The 14800-nt window shown below is 39.9% G+C and overlaps 2 protein-coding genes across 2 annotated transcripts; one reads left to right on the forward strand and one right to left on the reverse strand.

The window, feature by feature from the left end:
* Nucleotides 1-768: 768 nt before the first annotated feature.
* LOC137242573 (uncharacterized) lies at nt 769-1419 on the forward strand. The gene is made up of 2 exons (XM_067769849.1): nt 769-1074; nt 1150-1419. Exons 1-2 carry the CDS (start codon nt 868-870, stop codon nt 1357-1359), a joined length of 417 nt encoding a protein of 138 aa, XP_067625950.1. The 5' UTR covers nt 769-867; the 3' UTR covers nt 1360-1419.
* A 5856-nt stretch (nt 1420-7275) lies between these two features.
* Nucleotides 7276-9960, reverse strand: ebi (transducin beta like ebi). The gene is made up of 3 exons (XM_067769850.1): nt 9680-9960; nt 8496-9622; nt 7276-8428 (listed from the first exon to the last, which is right to left on the reverse strand). Exons 1-3 carry the CDS (start codon nt 9735-9737, stop codon nt 7583-7585), a joined length of 2031 nt encoding a protein of 676 aa, XP_067625951.1. The 5' UTR covers nt 9738-9960; the 3' UTR covers nt 7276-7582.
* Nucleotides 9961-14800: the final 4840 nt, after the last annotated feature.

The raw sequence follows: 14800 nt of genomic DNA on the forward strand, positions 1-14800 counted from the left end.
TATGTTCAGACACGGATCAGAACCCCTGGTACAATAATAAGCAAATTCATATGGACCCATATGAAATTAAGCTCATTAATAGACTCATTACAGGACACACGTACTCCAAACAATATTTAAGCAGCTTCAGGCAGGATGTGTCTGAAGTATGTTCATTTTGCACCTCCATAGAAACGCCAGAGCATCTTATATTTGAATGCACTAAGTTTGACACGCTGCGAAACAAGTACAATATTTTTAAAAATTCCACATCATTATTAGAACTACTTAAATCAAAAAGTATAAAAATATATGAAGAACTTATTAAATTTATATGTGAGGCACAGCTTTCTAAAAAGTTATAAGGTGTGTTTAATAACCAACACATCAAAATTTTTGAATTATTAGATTTAGAATAAAATCATAGATTTTCTTTTCTCGCTTTACATACATTAAAATATAAAATACAAATACACAATGTAAATATATATAAACAAACATCTAAATGTAATGTAATCATAGAATATAAATTATAATTAATATCGAAATGAAGAAATTGGAGTAGATATAAAAATATTATTAAAAAGAAAAATTCAATGTAAATCCACTCCAAAACATCCACTGTTGGTTTTTTGGCAACATAAACAACTCTACAAAAATCTTGTTACATGGTGTATAAGGTGATATCACAAACATCTTAACCAACCAGCTGTATTCGGATGAATACAGACAAATCCACAAAAAACAAAGAATGGAACTACCTTCTCTTATACCCTCATCAATAAAAGTCAAAAGTTAAAATGTAATGTCATGTTTGTTTATTTTTGTAAAACAATTTCATTGATATTCACTTGTGCCCACCAGAGAAAATAAGTTTTTGCATTAAATATGCCAGAAACAGATTGTACAATTAAACAAAGCATAGGCTTTCAATCACAGTTCAACTATGAAATCAATGAACGTTTAACAAAATTTGTTGTTCATCGTTTCACAAATAAATGCATGATTTTAATCACACAGTATTATGGTTTGCCAAATTCATATTTGGTACAATTTGATGCAAAAGATGAACTTGAAAAACGCATAGCGCCCATGGTAAGAATTGTAAATCAATAATAAAGCAAAAAACCCACATGATTTACCTAAAATTAATATGTTCCAAATGTTTAGAATATATCAGAATTACATACATCAGTTCCAGTGACAATGAAGTGTTTATTGGGCGTTGACAAGGCGGAAGTCCGTGCCGGCATACAGTTTTTGATAAACCGTACAAAGTTGAGCAGATGTCCCACAGAGATACTAATAACTTTGGGTTTAAGCGAAACAAATGGCGGCATACTTAAAGACATTGCAGAAATACTCGATAAACATCTCTAATGTGCTATTGTTGGAGTTATACTTAGTTCCTTTAATAAAAATTAACTATTTATTTTTAAATCCAAGTATACACTCTATATGTGACCCTGTCTATGAAAAGGTGGCTTATGACTCAAAAAAAAAAAAAATTTCTACTAAGAAACTGAAGAAATGCATTGTTTATCTTTAACAGATGTTTCTCGCAATTTCTTTTTTGAGTCATAAGCCACCTTTTCATAGACCGGGTCACATATATTAGAAGCAAAACACATACATTTCGAAAACATTTACCCAAAATTACCTAAGAGGACGTCGTGGGCAAAAGGTATCCAATTTGTATGTGGATTAGTACTTAAATGGCCAAATAATCATGGGTACAGGTTTTATAAGATAACAACTGTCGCACCGTAAGACTCGGCAAAACCTAGGGGTAGAGCTTTAACGCAACTATGAACAAATTTATCCAGTTTCTCTTATTCAAGATATTCGAAGCCCTTCTCATTGTCTCAACATAAACCATAGATATGAATTGCCGCTAACTACATTTATGAATCATTGAATTCCATAGGTATTCCACTTCTAAAGAATTTCGTAATTGAAACAAAATCGTTACCGTTGCACAGGGCAAATCACTTACGCTCTGAACAAATGTAGTTATATACAACAGGCCAACTTCTTACCTGTCCAGAATCATTCCTGACATTAGAGGTTTGTGCTGCTTTGGGTTTGTACACATAAAACACTATCCATACATATATCCAATTGCTATGTGGAACCAATGTATCTAATAGCAGCTTACCCAAGGTTTTGTTGGAAATTCTTGAGTGATTGTGACCATTGAACAGCAACAGTAACGAAAAACTTGAATGGGTTAAGGTGCTTAGAATATTCACCCGGAAACGGATGCCTTTCGTAAGAGACGGCTACAATCCGCATAAACGAGGTTTCGGGGACAAAAAAGTTGCGGCCGTGGCAGTCGGTGAGAAGTTTCTGCTACTGTAATCCCGAGTTCCTATATCCATTTTATGTATCTTGATTCTACAATTAGACGACCACTGTATGAGTTTAAATTAGTTGTGGACACTGAGCAGATTTATGTTAATATGTATCAAATTGGCCCAATTAAGACCTTGTGGTGTCACTTCCTTGAGTCCTTCCTTTTAAATTACGAGAAAGCTGGATAATATGTGCTTCTACCGTTATGAAGAATCCCAAAATCTTTAAGCCGTTGTTTTTGTTGTAGCGATAAGAACATTTCTCGAAGGTTTTGAGGAGTGTTAGCGATGTTGATGCTGTTTGCTGGTTATAGATCCGGTTCATTCCGGTAACAAGCATCAAGGTACTAGGCCAACCATCTAGGACGTACATCCACCTTGGATCTTCTTTTTTAATACCGCATTTTTTACTTTTCTGGACTGATTAAAAAGACGTCTTTCAGGTAACTAGAATTATCCGCACTTGGGAGTATTCGAGATAAAAATTATTCAAACATTTTATTATCTTGCTGTACCATTTTTGAATGATACATAAATACAGTACACCATGTGCAAATATAAGCACAAAGACATCTCTGGTAATTTCGTTATGCGGATGGATCTAAACTAAGTTGGGGGAGCCAAGTGGAAAAAGACTTGATATCCCTTGTTCCCTCAATTGGAGACAGTTACACCGAAACATAGTATGACTGGCGAGTCTTACGCCTCTAAGAGCAGAATTCTTATGGGCCAACCCTGTTGAAACTGCTAGTTTCTTTGGACTTCCGTTAGAGGACTTTCGATGACAAGTTGTGAGTGGTTGCCCCTATTGAATAGGGAGAAGACCTGCTAACACAACAACATCACTGGTGTGTCTTACTATGCAACAGCCAAAATCGATTAGGCGGCTAAGCGATAGTTTGCTAAAAAGTAGAACCGTACCGCCTTATATTATTATTATTGATATGTCTGGAAGCACTGCGACATTTGCGCAGATCTATTGTGCAAGACCTTTCAGCCTAATTTTGTATCCGGAGGCTCTTGATGTATCTAAGTACCTCTTCATGCTTTTTACTCCATATCATATATAGATTAAGAGTCCCACCACCTAGATGGTATAGTCTCTGCCTAGCTAGAGCGACGGATTCGCAGAGAATGTGAACCGGCGTTTCATCATCCAGCTCACAGAAACGACAAATTTGGGTATCAGATAGATTTAATTTACTTAGGTGATATCGTAGACCGCAGTGTCCCGTGTAGTACCCAGTAAGAGTTCTTAGGTCCTCCCTGCTTAGGTTAAAGAGTTTGGCTGATACTTTCGTTGCTGGAAGTATAAACAGTTTGGCCTGCCTTCGCCCTGGGCAATCAATCCAGAGACGTCTGAATTGTTTAGTTTCCCAGTTACTTATAGTTTCCCTGGTGTGGGCTTTTGTGAGTCCACAAAAGGGCTCTGGATCATAGAACGCTGATGTAGCACCCTGCTTTGCTATGTAATCTGCATGTTCATTACCTTCATGTCCCTGATGTCCGGGAAGCCATCGCAACAAAACTTTGTTTTTGGCTCCCAGGGCATTAAGGATTTCAATGCATTCATCCACTAGCTTAGATGTAACTGTGTAGGATTGCATGGCACGCAGTGCCGCCTGGCTGTCCGGCATAATGTAGATGCTCTTCGATGTTGAGCCTCTCCGCAGGCATTCTCTACCAAAGACCTCTATTGCATGAATTTCTGCCTGAAATATGGTGGGGTAACATCCCATTGGTATCGATTTTGATTCATAGATGCCAGCTCCCGAATTTCGATCCATCCGTGTACCAGACCTCTGAGTCAGCGTCGTTATAAGGATTGCCTATTTCCCAGTGGGTCCTGTCCACAATGGACAATTCAAAGTTCCGTGAGATTCTGAGCGTAGGGGATATTACGTCACGCAGTTGTAATGAGGGATTTCCTATGAATTTTCTTATTACTTTCATATGCCCTATCATATTTCCTTTCTTCAACTCAGAAATATTTGGAAAAGGGAGGTATTCCCACTAAAGCACTAACTGCGTCAGCAGGGGCGGTTCTCATCGCACCCGTTATGCCAACGCAAACTAATCGATACAGTTTGCTTAGTTTAGCCGTTGCCTTTCTTTGCGTAGCCTTCTGCCACCAAACAAGGGAAGCGTAGGTGACTATTGGCCTTACGACAGTATTAAATGTCCAATATACCATTTTTGGACAAATCCCCCCTGTTTTGCCGTAGAGACGAGTACAGGCGAAGAAAGCTCTTGTTGTCTGGTTTAGGATAGCATCCAAATGAGCATTCCACGTGAGGGTTTATCCAGTGTGACCCCTAGATATTTAGCCTCCATTGAGAATTGTACCACCCAGGGATGGTTCTGGGATGGATTCTTTCCTTCTCAGGGTGAAAGGCACTATAACAGTTTTGTTAGGATTTATAGACAATCCTTTGGTATCGCACCACGTCTCTATGATGCAAAGGGCTTGTTGCATGCGATCTGATATTGTATCTTCGTGCATCCCTGTGATGCAAATAACTAGGTCATCTGCATATCCTTGTGTGTCAATTCCCTTGGTTTCCATTAACTGAAGGAGGTCATCAACGACCAGGGTCCACAGGAGAGGGGAGAGCACACCTCCTTGTCGGCAGCCTCTTGTGGGCGCAATAGATTCAGTTGTCCCTCCCACTTCCAAAAGGATTTTTCTACTCTTTAACATAGACAGCACCCATCGTATTATTATAAGGCTTATGTCCTTGCCAATCATAGCTTGTTCGATAGCTTGATGTGTTGTGTTATCGAAAGCCACTGATATATCCATAAAAGCGCAGAGGGCTATTTTTTTTGACTCTAGAGCCTTTTCGAGTTTTACCGTGAGACTATGAATAGCCGTCTCCGTGGATTTCCCTGACTGGTAGACGAACTGATTCCTACACAGAGGAAGTTTATTTAGATTGACCTCCCTGATATGCTGATCTAAGGTTTTCTCCATACCTTTTAGGAGAAACGAGCTCAGGCTTATTGGTCGATACGACGAGGGCAGTTGCTCGGGTTTCCCTGGCTTTGGTAAGAATACTTACTACCTTAACCTGTGACCACCTGCTCGGGATATGGCCGAGCAGTAGTGATGCCTTATATAAAGTGGAAGGGACTGGGACTATATGCTTTATCCCTTGCTGTAACAGACAAGGGTAGACCCCATCCGGTCCTGGTGACTTGAATGGGCTGAAATTAGACAATGCCCATTGCACTCGTTTCACAGTGGTGAGCTTTGTTGCTAGGCTTTTTTCATTACGACTGATGCTTGGCAAATTTGCCATTATAGGCGGTGATTGATAGCCTGCTGTGCAGTCAGGAAAGTGTGTTTCGAGTAATAGTTGGCGCGTCTCTTCCGGCCGCCTTGTGTAGCTCCATCTGTTTTTCTCAACGTGCTAATTACATTTCTGTGATCTCTAGAAAGGGTTTTTTGTAGTCGAACCGCTGCTGGAAGATCATTAATCTTTTCACAGTGTTCTCTCCAGGTAGCCCTTTTAGATTTCCTAAGTTCTTTATTGTAAGATGTTAGATCGACTTTGTATGAATCCCAGTCGCCCGTAGCTCTCGCTTTATTGAACAGCTTCGTAGCCTGGCATCTTAGCTGTCCAACTCTCATTGAAAGCTGTTTTAATGTCTGAGTGGAGCTGTTCAGCTTCCTTCTCAAGCTCCTGCACGGTGGTTATAGGGCGCTGTAAGCTGTTACCAGCTTCCTCAATAATACAGCGGAAAAGATCCCAGTTCGTTTTCCTGGGATTTCCACAAGCTGGCATGTGTTCCGGAAAGGGGCCAATGTCGAATACAATGTGTTTGGGGTCCGATATTGATTCCTCTACTGAAACATGCCAGTTAGTGACTGGCCATATTATGGCTGCACAGAGTAAGATATAAAACTTCCCCTCTAATAGCATTTACAAAGGTGGGTTCATTGCCCGATTGATAATGCTTATATTATTACTACTGATAAACTCAAGGAGGTACTCACCCCTGTTGTTGATGTTTGTACTACCCCATGTTGTATGATGGGAATTTGCGTCACAGCAGAGGATCCATGGTGTGCCACTCTGCTGACAGTATTTGATGAGGGCTATTGTTTCGGTTGTTGGGGCCGTTTCTTCCTCCCCCGGGAAGTAGGCAGAGGCCAAGATTGCTTCCTGTTCGCCTCTTGGTGTTGGAATTTTGGCCCAAACTGCTACGAGATAAGCCGTCATAAACTGTAAAAGTGGAAGAAACATTAGTTTGTTGCTTAAAAGCATCGCCGCTCTTGGGCGAGAACTGTTGTCATAAATTAGCTTACCATCAGTACAGTTCAGGCCTTTTACGGCACCGTGTTGAATCTAGGACTCCTGGACGAAGGCTATTTTCAGACCTTCTGCTAATTTTTTAATTAGGACGTCTGGGGCTGCCTTTGCATGGTGAAGATTCACCTGAAGGCATTTCAGACGTCTTTGCTTTTGGGATTTGATAGGGAGAGGAGACACTATTTATAGTCTTTGCGGCTATGTGTAGCCACCTTCCTTGCCCTATTGTTAAGCGACATTACGACCTCTTCAGCCGTTCGTCCACATTCTTTTTTGTTCCCTTTCCTGCCATTGGGGCTCCCACGAGGTGGTTGCCTTGTTGTCGGGTTTTGGTGGACAGGCTGGCGGACTCTCGCTACTTCGTTTGGCCTCTGTGGGCCAACACTAGACCCATAAAGCCTGGGCTCTTCTTGAGAACGTTTTTGGGGGGTGTACGATTGACTCGGCAAATCCTGCTGTTCAGTAGGTAAACGCCTACTTGATACCTTCTGGTTCTTCGAACAGCACGGTGTCATCGTCAACCGTATTATTGTCACTGCCGCTGGTATTTATATTTACCAGGGACAGGGATGGCTTGTTTTTTGGGCTTCAACTTGACCCTGTCAAACCCACAGAAAATTAAGTAGTTAGGTTGCTTTAATAGCTCATATAAGGTTATCATTATTTATTGTAAATTAACATACAATTGATACGGTAATTGAGAGATTTTCGCATCTTTGCATAAGAAAGTGATATATAAAAATTTAAATATTGATATATGCGTGTAATTTATCTTAAATTAGCGTTAATTTAAATGGAACCTATAACTACGTGCAATATTTTGCATTATGTTTAATGCGCGAGCTCTACCCTCCTCTATAACATAAAATGTTTATATGCTGCGTTTTACTTAAATAGCTACTCAAATGTCGGAAAATTAAAAATTTTTTTAATTTAAATTTTTCTCAAATCTAGAACAAAAACGCTGCCATCAGATGCGCTGGCGCCCACTTTTGTACCTTTCGAATTCCAACACACTTCAAATATACCACCAGTACCTTTATAACTATGCACCAACTGACCGGATTGTGTACTCCAAATGTGTACACATTTATCGAAACTGCCCGAAGCCAAATATTTCCCATCCGGGCTAAATGCAACTGAATATACTGGTTCTGTATGTTTCGTTAAGGTGTGTATGCAAGTGCCACGATCCACATCCCATAGACGCACAGTCGAATCGAATGATGCAGATGCTAGTATTAGATTTGTATTTGGATTTTGTGTACCGGGTCCAGTAGGAGACCATTTAATGGTATATATCTCTTTTGAATGAGCTTGTAAATCATGACAACATTTATCTTGTTTCATGCTCCAAATTTTCAAAGTCATATCATCTGAGCAAGAGGCAAGTAAGTGCCCCTGGGGACACCATTTAATAGCGTTTACCTCATTGGTATGACCTTTGAATGTTTTGATTGGTACATCGGAGCCCAAACGGCATACGTGTATACGTTGATCTGTACTGCATGAAGCAAATGATACATTTGTTTGCCAATCAACATCGAGTGCAGGCGCATTATGAAATGAAAATTGTTGAGTACATTGTCCAGTCGATGCATCCCAAATAATAGTGGTTTTATCGACACCAGCTGAGAGTATGAAATTGCCACGCTTATTCCATTTCAATGCAAATATTGGTCCTTTATGTTGACCCAAAGTGGATGCCAAACGCCCGTCCGTTTTCCAGATGCGTGCATAACCATCATAGCTTCCAGTCGCTAATAATGTGCCGTCACACTAAAAAAAAAAAATAGGATGCTTATAAAATTGCACATTTAAATTAAAAACCAACATTAGAACTTACATTCCAATCTAATGATGTTACATCTTTGTTGCTCGGAACTTCGGCACCACCTTTTTGTATGCAATGACGTAGCACCAATTGATTAGGACTAGTTGTTGCATCAGACATATCCCATATGCGTGCGGTGCTATCACCAGAGCCACTTGCCAACAAATCACGACTTGGATTCCAAGCGCATATAAATACCTCGCTTTCGTGACCGCGCAATACAGTTGCTTTGGAAGCTGGTATTTCAATACTTTGATCAATATCCATTGGTTCAACTGCACCGGGGGCAGTGTTGCCGCTATTACTATTTATTTGCATTTGTGCCATTTGAACATCAGTACTAGCACCCGTAGTTGTGCAGGTATTAGTTGTACCACTACTAGTGGGTGCTGTGGAAGTGCCTGTACTTGGTATATTTGTACTTAATTGAGCACCACCGGCTGCCGGCACACCACCTACTGCTGTTGCTGTTGCAGAATCATTTACATTGTTATTGGTACCAGCGTTATTGGCGCTCGTTGCACCAGGGTTGGATTTCGTTGCATCATCTGTGGGTATTGAGCCACCGCTGGTTGTACCATCACTCCCACTTGCCTTTTTGTTACCAGCAGTGTCTGTTGTATTATTAGATGCAGCTGCCCCACCTCCTGCAGTGGTGTTGGCTGATCCAACTGGTGCTGCACTTGTGGCAGCAGTTGAACTAGTTGAATTAACGTTACTATCGGTTTCATTAGATTCTGAAGATGTTGTTGTTGTACCACTTCCAACAGTTTGTTCGTTGTTTGTTGTTGACCCAGTAGAGTTATTCTCGGCCTTAATTTCTGTTTTAACTGCGCCGCCTGTCCCAGTAGCTGATGCGTTTGCTGTACTACTACTGTCAGCACCTGCTTTACCTGGTTCTGATTTTGTAGCTGGTGGCTTGGATGGTTTGACTTCGGGCATCACTGCATCAATTAAACTTAATCCCTCCACGGGACGACCAACTTCACCATCTTCTCCAACGCTCCATTCAACCTCTGTATACATTAGCCCTTTTTGCAATATGGTAAGAAGAGCAGCGGGTGGAACCAAGGCTCCATTTATGTTACTCTGTGAAATGTGTGACTCAACGCCAAATACAAAGGCGGAATGTACAAAACCTTCAAAATTTTTCGATTTATAAATTTATTGTTGTTAGCTGAATATTAGAAACTTACCGGATTCTTGAAGGTATCTGTAAACTAAAAAATTCACTTCGTCACTGGAAAAACTCATGATGGACAATGGTGGTTGTGCTGCCGCTGCCGTTCTATCTTCGACACTACTTTTCTATAGCTGCTAGTCTCCCAACTGCAATATTCTAATTTTGTTTACCGCGTTGTTAATACTCGATTATTAAGATATAATATTACTTTTATGCATATTTTATAAACAAATTGCCTGCAAAATAAATCAATCGGCTATTGACAACTCGCTGGCTATTTTGACGTGTTAACAATTGTGAATGGTTTCTGAAAAGTGAACGTAGTTGCGAGTGCACAGAAGTCCGTTCCCTTACATGACATCAGGCATTAAGCGGGAGTCATCGGTGCCGTATGTCGTATCGCTGTAGTCGTATCCCTAACGTAATCAGCTGTTTATCGTTACGACGGTTAACCAAAATCCAATTGGTTGGCTACGATACGGTTACGACCTTAACGGTACCAATAATCGATTGCATTGATTCCCATAAGGTTGGTCGAATTAGCTGTTATAAGGTTACCGATACGGTTACCGACAAAGCACCAATGTCTGCAGCTTTACTTGAGGTCCGTCCCCTAAAAGCTCCATAAAGCTATGGTCACATTGCGCTGCCCTACACTGATCAGCAAAATATTCTTCGCGTGTATTCTTATGAAGCAATTCACACCTACCGGCAGCAGCACTGCGCGACGTGGCCATGTTGGTCAAATAGGCAAAAAAGTGAAGGGCAGTGAAGTGCAGCTCAGTATGGCCTTAACTTAACATAAGCCGTTTTTCATATCAACAAAGATAATAGATATACAAGAGGGCACACTGTGGAGTTGGGAACAGTTTATGAAACCCATCTGGATTATGAAAGATCTCGATTATGGCTGCTGGCAACGCACAAAATATGCTGCTGGTTACTATAGCAACGGATGGTTGTGTGCGTATCGAGTGATTGTCGCTTGCCCGGCTACCACACAAGCATAAAGCATCAAGCGCCATTTGTATTGAAAATTCGTAGCGTGCGGACATAAACATGTCATCGGATGACAATTTTTTATTGCTTGTAAACTTTGCGAATTTTTTTCTAAGAATTTTTAGAATTTTTTCGAGTGTGCAGTTTTGTAGCTTATTCAATTTTAATATAATAAGATGTTAATCTTAAGCCACTAGTAAAATTACCTGATATTTGGCAATTTTTTTTCCATCCGACCTTTGCATTCGTAGGTTTCAATAAACCGCAACGTAAAATCTTTTTCTTCCGCTAACTTGCTCATTTCACGTTCTCACAAAACCAACACACTAAGGCAAGGTGCACACTAGTCTACGCGTCATAGACGCTTACAAGATATTTCATATAGCTACAATTTTTCTACGCCTCAAGATCTGCACACGAAGCTACTTTTGAGCGTCGCTACAAAAAGCAAGCAATTATTGAAAAAAATAAAAAATTTAATTTCTTCAGCTATATCCGTCCCCGAAACCAAAGGAAAATAGGTATTAAACGTTGTTTGCATCCCCGTGCCTTTGTAAAATATGAAAGGCAATTTTAAACCACCGCGATCTAGAGAAAAGGGGGACTTCTAGTTTCCAACACTTCTTAGCCTTTTAAACACTTACACCAATGTCTAACCAAGCTGTTGTGGTGTTTAATACTCTTTTTCGGTTTGGTAATATACCTTTCACGCACTTTTATTAACTAAAGTAACATTCTATCTATCTATCTATCTATCTATCTATTTCATGCAGCTGACGCCTTGTAATTTAAATACATGTGTTCGGCATCAAAGCGTACAAATTTCGCCTGCAGCGTCTATGACGCGTAGCCTCGTGTGCACCTTGCCTAATGCTTGTCACCCACATTGGCCACGATCAAATAGACCAACTGTCAAGCGAAAAAATCAAAAAATTTTGATTTTCATCAACGCAATACGCACACAACCACCCATTTCTATGGTAACCAGCAGCATTTTTTGTGCGTTACCAGCAGCCATTAGGTTTTCGCAGCAGAGAACATGCATCTAAAGACAACCACCAACAGAAACTCTCCAGTGCGCCCTCTTGCATATCTATTCCTTTTGACTGAACGAAATCGTATGCATTTCAGTGACATCGCCACAATCGACCAAGTTGTTGCCTTTGTTTTCAGCTTTAACTGTGAAGAATTTTTGAAAAGTACCAACAATTGGAAAAAATAATACCATTTGCAAACGGTGAAAGCACCCTTAGCAAAATCAAATGTCAAATTTGTTACGGTCTGCTGCTGCGGCCTACGGCTACGGTCCACTTGGGAGCGTGTTCACGCGAACACACCTAGCGATGTGGCGAAAGTGGCGATAAAAAAATATCGAAGACAAGAAAAAAACAGACCGGCGATCACTACGGAAAAAAATCTTTTTTTGAAGATTGAGTTTCCGGCCGATACACACCAGCAAGAAAAAAGGTTCTGGGCTTTTCTTATAGCACGAGGTTCCGGCCATGAAAAGAGGGCTAGTTTTTCCGTAAAGTTTTTTTAAGGAACGTTATAATACTGGTAATTAAAACTAAAGCAAATATACCCAATAATATCAATAAATAATACGGAAGATAAGGAAATAGCTTGGTCCCCGTGCCCCCCGTGCCAATAGCCCTCTTAGCTATGCGGAGTTACAGATTCATCTCTCGCATGCATTGAAAATAATAAAAAAAAAAAAGCATCGAGTTTCGGGCCGTATACACCCGAAGAAAACGACTAAATTATTTCAAGGAAAAGAAGAAAAAGCGAGGTTGTGAATCGTTGCGGTGTCAGGGCTCCAAAAAAATATAAAAAGTTGGAAATCTTTTCGCGAGTGGTGGTGAAACAGTAATTAGGGGCTAACTGCAAATGGTCTGGCAAGTGACTGCACAATTTCAGTGAGTGCAAAAGCTAGGGCCGCTTGCCATATACACGAGTGATCTCCCTGTTCCAAAGGCATGTAAAACTACACACGTGCCCAATTACGCCTAATTAACTACTTTAGGAGAGGGAGCAGCGGCAGCTCGGAAGACACTACCGGCAAGAGTAAATTTCTGGTCAGTTTTACGCCGGTTCCTTATTCGCGCTGAAGGAAGGGAAGCAACGACAACGGGTATGTCGAAGCCACCACAACCATAAAGCACTCTTTTCATTAACTTCATTCGCTAAGTCGCCTCGTGGACAGGAACACGTCCATTGGGGAATTATACACCTATCCTTATATATAAGTTGCAGCTGCAAAGCCGGGCCCTCCGTGAGATCAAAAAAACAAAAAAAATTGCTGATTCGTGTAGCCTCGGAGCACCCATACCGCAATCATCATCCGAAAACGCATCGTCATATCGAGCACGACGGAAACTAAACATGTACATACTGCGGCACTCCCCACCTTCAAGCGCAACCGCCGTCACCTGCGCCAACGCCAAGTGCTAGTACTACCCGGAGCGACCACAACTAGTTCGACTCACCACCCTCGAGCGCAAGCGCCGGCCACCACAATCGCAAACCCGTCGGCGCATCCAACCAAGCGCGCCAGCACAACATAATAACCGGCACAACCTAATAGCCGGCACAACACAATATCCGGCAACAACATAACCAGCAAGAACCTAATAGCCGGCACAACACAATATCCGGCAACAACATAACCAGCAACAACCTAGTAGCCGGCACAACAACATAACCAGCAACAACATAATAGCCAGCACAACATAATAGCCAGCACAACATAACAACCGGCAACAACATAATAACCGGCAACAACATAACAACCGGCAACAACATAATAACCGGCAACAACATAACAACCGGCAACAACAGCTACCAGTGACTACGCGGCGGAGTTCCTAGACTCTATGTAAGACTATTTTGGTATCACTTAGGTGCCTTATGCATAGGGTCGTGTTCGAACGACGGTTCAACCTTACTTATGTCTGTTAGCATCAGCACAGTCTCATTTTGTACTATGCTGAACTATTTTAATGGTAGAATCCTTGCATAAGGTACGCATTTTTTTTGTGGGTATGCAAATGAAATGTCCGTTCCATATTCATACGTACGTACGTATGTGTATGTCTGTATACTAAGGCGTGTCATTTTCATTGCCCGATTGTTGGCGCAAGCAGATCGACCTTAAATCCGGAAATCAATTTTTTTTTATTTACATTCAATTTAACAAATTATTGTTGGGTTTTGAAATAATACTACATATTTAAACTATACATAGATGTATGTATACGCACGAATCATATAAAGAATTACATCAAATTACATGAACTTCATTTAAAATTTTTTGCCTAGAATTTATTCTTTACATGCCACATATGTAACTATGTAAGGGTATATACGTTTTAAATATATTTAGATGGTAGGAACGTACCTTTGGAAGGGTGAGCTATTGCCTGTGACGACCAACAAGCAATGAATTTTTGCACTATTAACATCTACAATGAACCCAATAAACCAAAAAAAAAAATATTTCGAATTATTAAATTTAAAATTCCAAAATCAATCAGCTTGTATAGATAGAGACAGGAAAAGAATATTTAAGGTTAAAAACCGGAATTCAAATAGCTTTGAGGTAGGAACATAATTAAACTTAATTAAATACGCACAAAAGAAAAATCTAGAATTCGAAAACTAAGATTTAAAATGGATTTTAAATGAGAAAATAATTTAAACAAAGAAAAAAAAAAACACAGCAAGGAAGGAAAGATTTAGACATAGAAATATATGATTTAGAATAAGAAGATAACTAAATTTAAATAAGCACAACCAAAAAGGGAAAGTAGAGATAGAAACTAAAATTTCAAAGCTTAGAATAAGGCAAATGATACTTAATAAAATTTAGAAAAGTAAGGTTGAAACAAAATTTGAAAATAAGGCGCACCTAAAGTGAATTTGTAACCAAGAAAAAAAAAAAGGAAAGACAACAGTTAAGTTTTCTTTGGAATTATATGTATACATATAAATATATAGATACCTCAATAAAATATGATAAAATAAAAAAACAAAAAAATTTATCAAAAATAAAATAAGCTACAATAAAGTAAAATACCACAAAATAAATTTTAATAAAGTAAAAAAATATTATAAAAGTTAATAGTAAAAAAACGAT

The sequence above is a fragment of the Eurosta solidaginis genome, chromosome 2, assembly GCF_040869045.1.
Source record: "Eurosta solidaginis isolate ZX-2024a chromosome 2, ASM4086904v1, whole genome shotgun sequence".
Taxonomy (NCBI): Eukaryota; Metazoa; Arthropoda; class Insecta; order Diptera; family Tephritidae; genus Eurosta; species Eurosta solidaginis.

Coding starts and splice junctions, on each gene's coding strand:
- ebi (XM_067769850.1), bottom strand. CDS start 9,737: ATGAGTTTTTCCAGTGACGAAGTGAATTTTTTAGTTTACAGATACCTT. Junction 9,623..9,679: donor CAGATACCTTCAAGAATCCG/GTAAGTTTCTAA, acceptor AAAATTTTGAAG/GTTTTGTACATTCCGCCTTT. Junction 8,429..8,495: donor TAACATCATTAGATTGGAAT/GTAAGTTCTAAT, acceptor TTTTTTTTTTAG/TGTGACGGCACATTATTAGC.
- LOC137242573 (XM_067769849.1), top strand. CDS start 868: ATGCCAGAAACAGATTGTACAATTAAACAAAGCATAGGCTTTCAATCA. Junction 1,075..1,149: donor AAAAACGCATAGCGCCCATG/GTAAGAATTGTA, acceptor CCAAATGTTTAG/AATATATCAGAATTACATAC.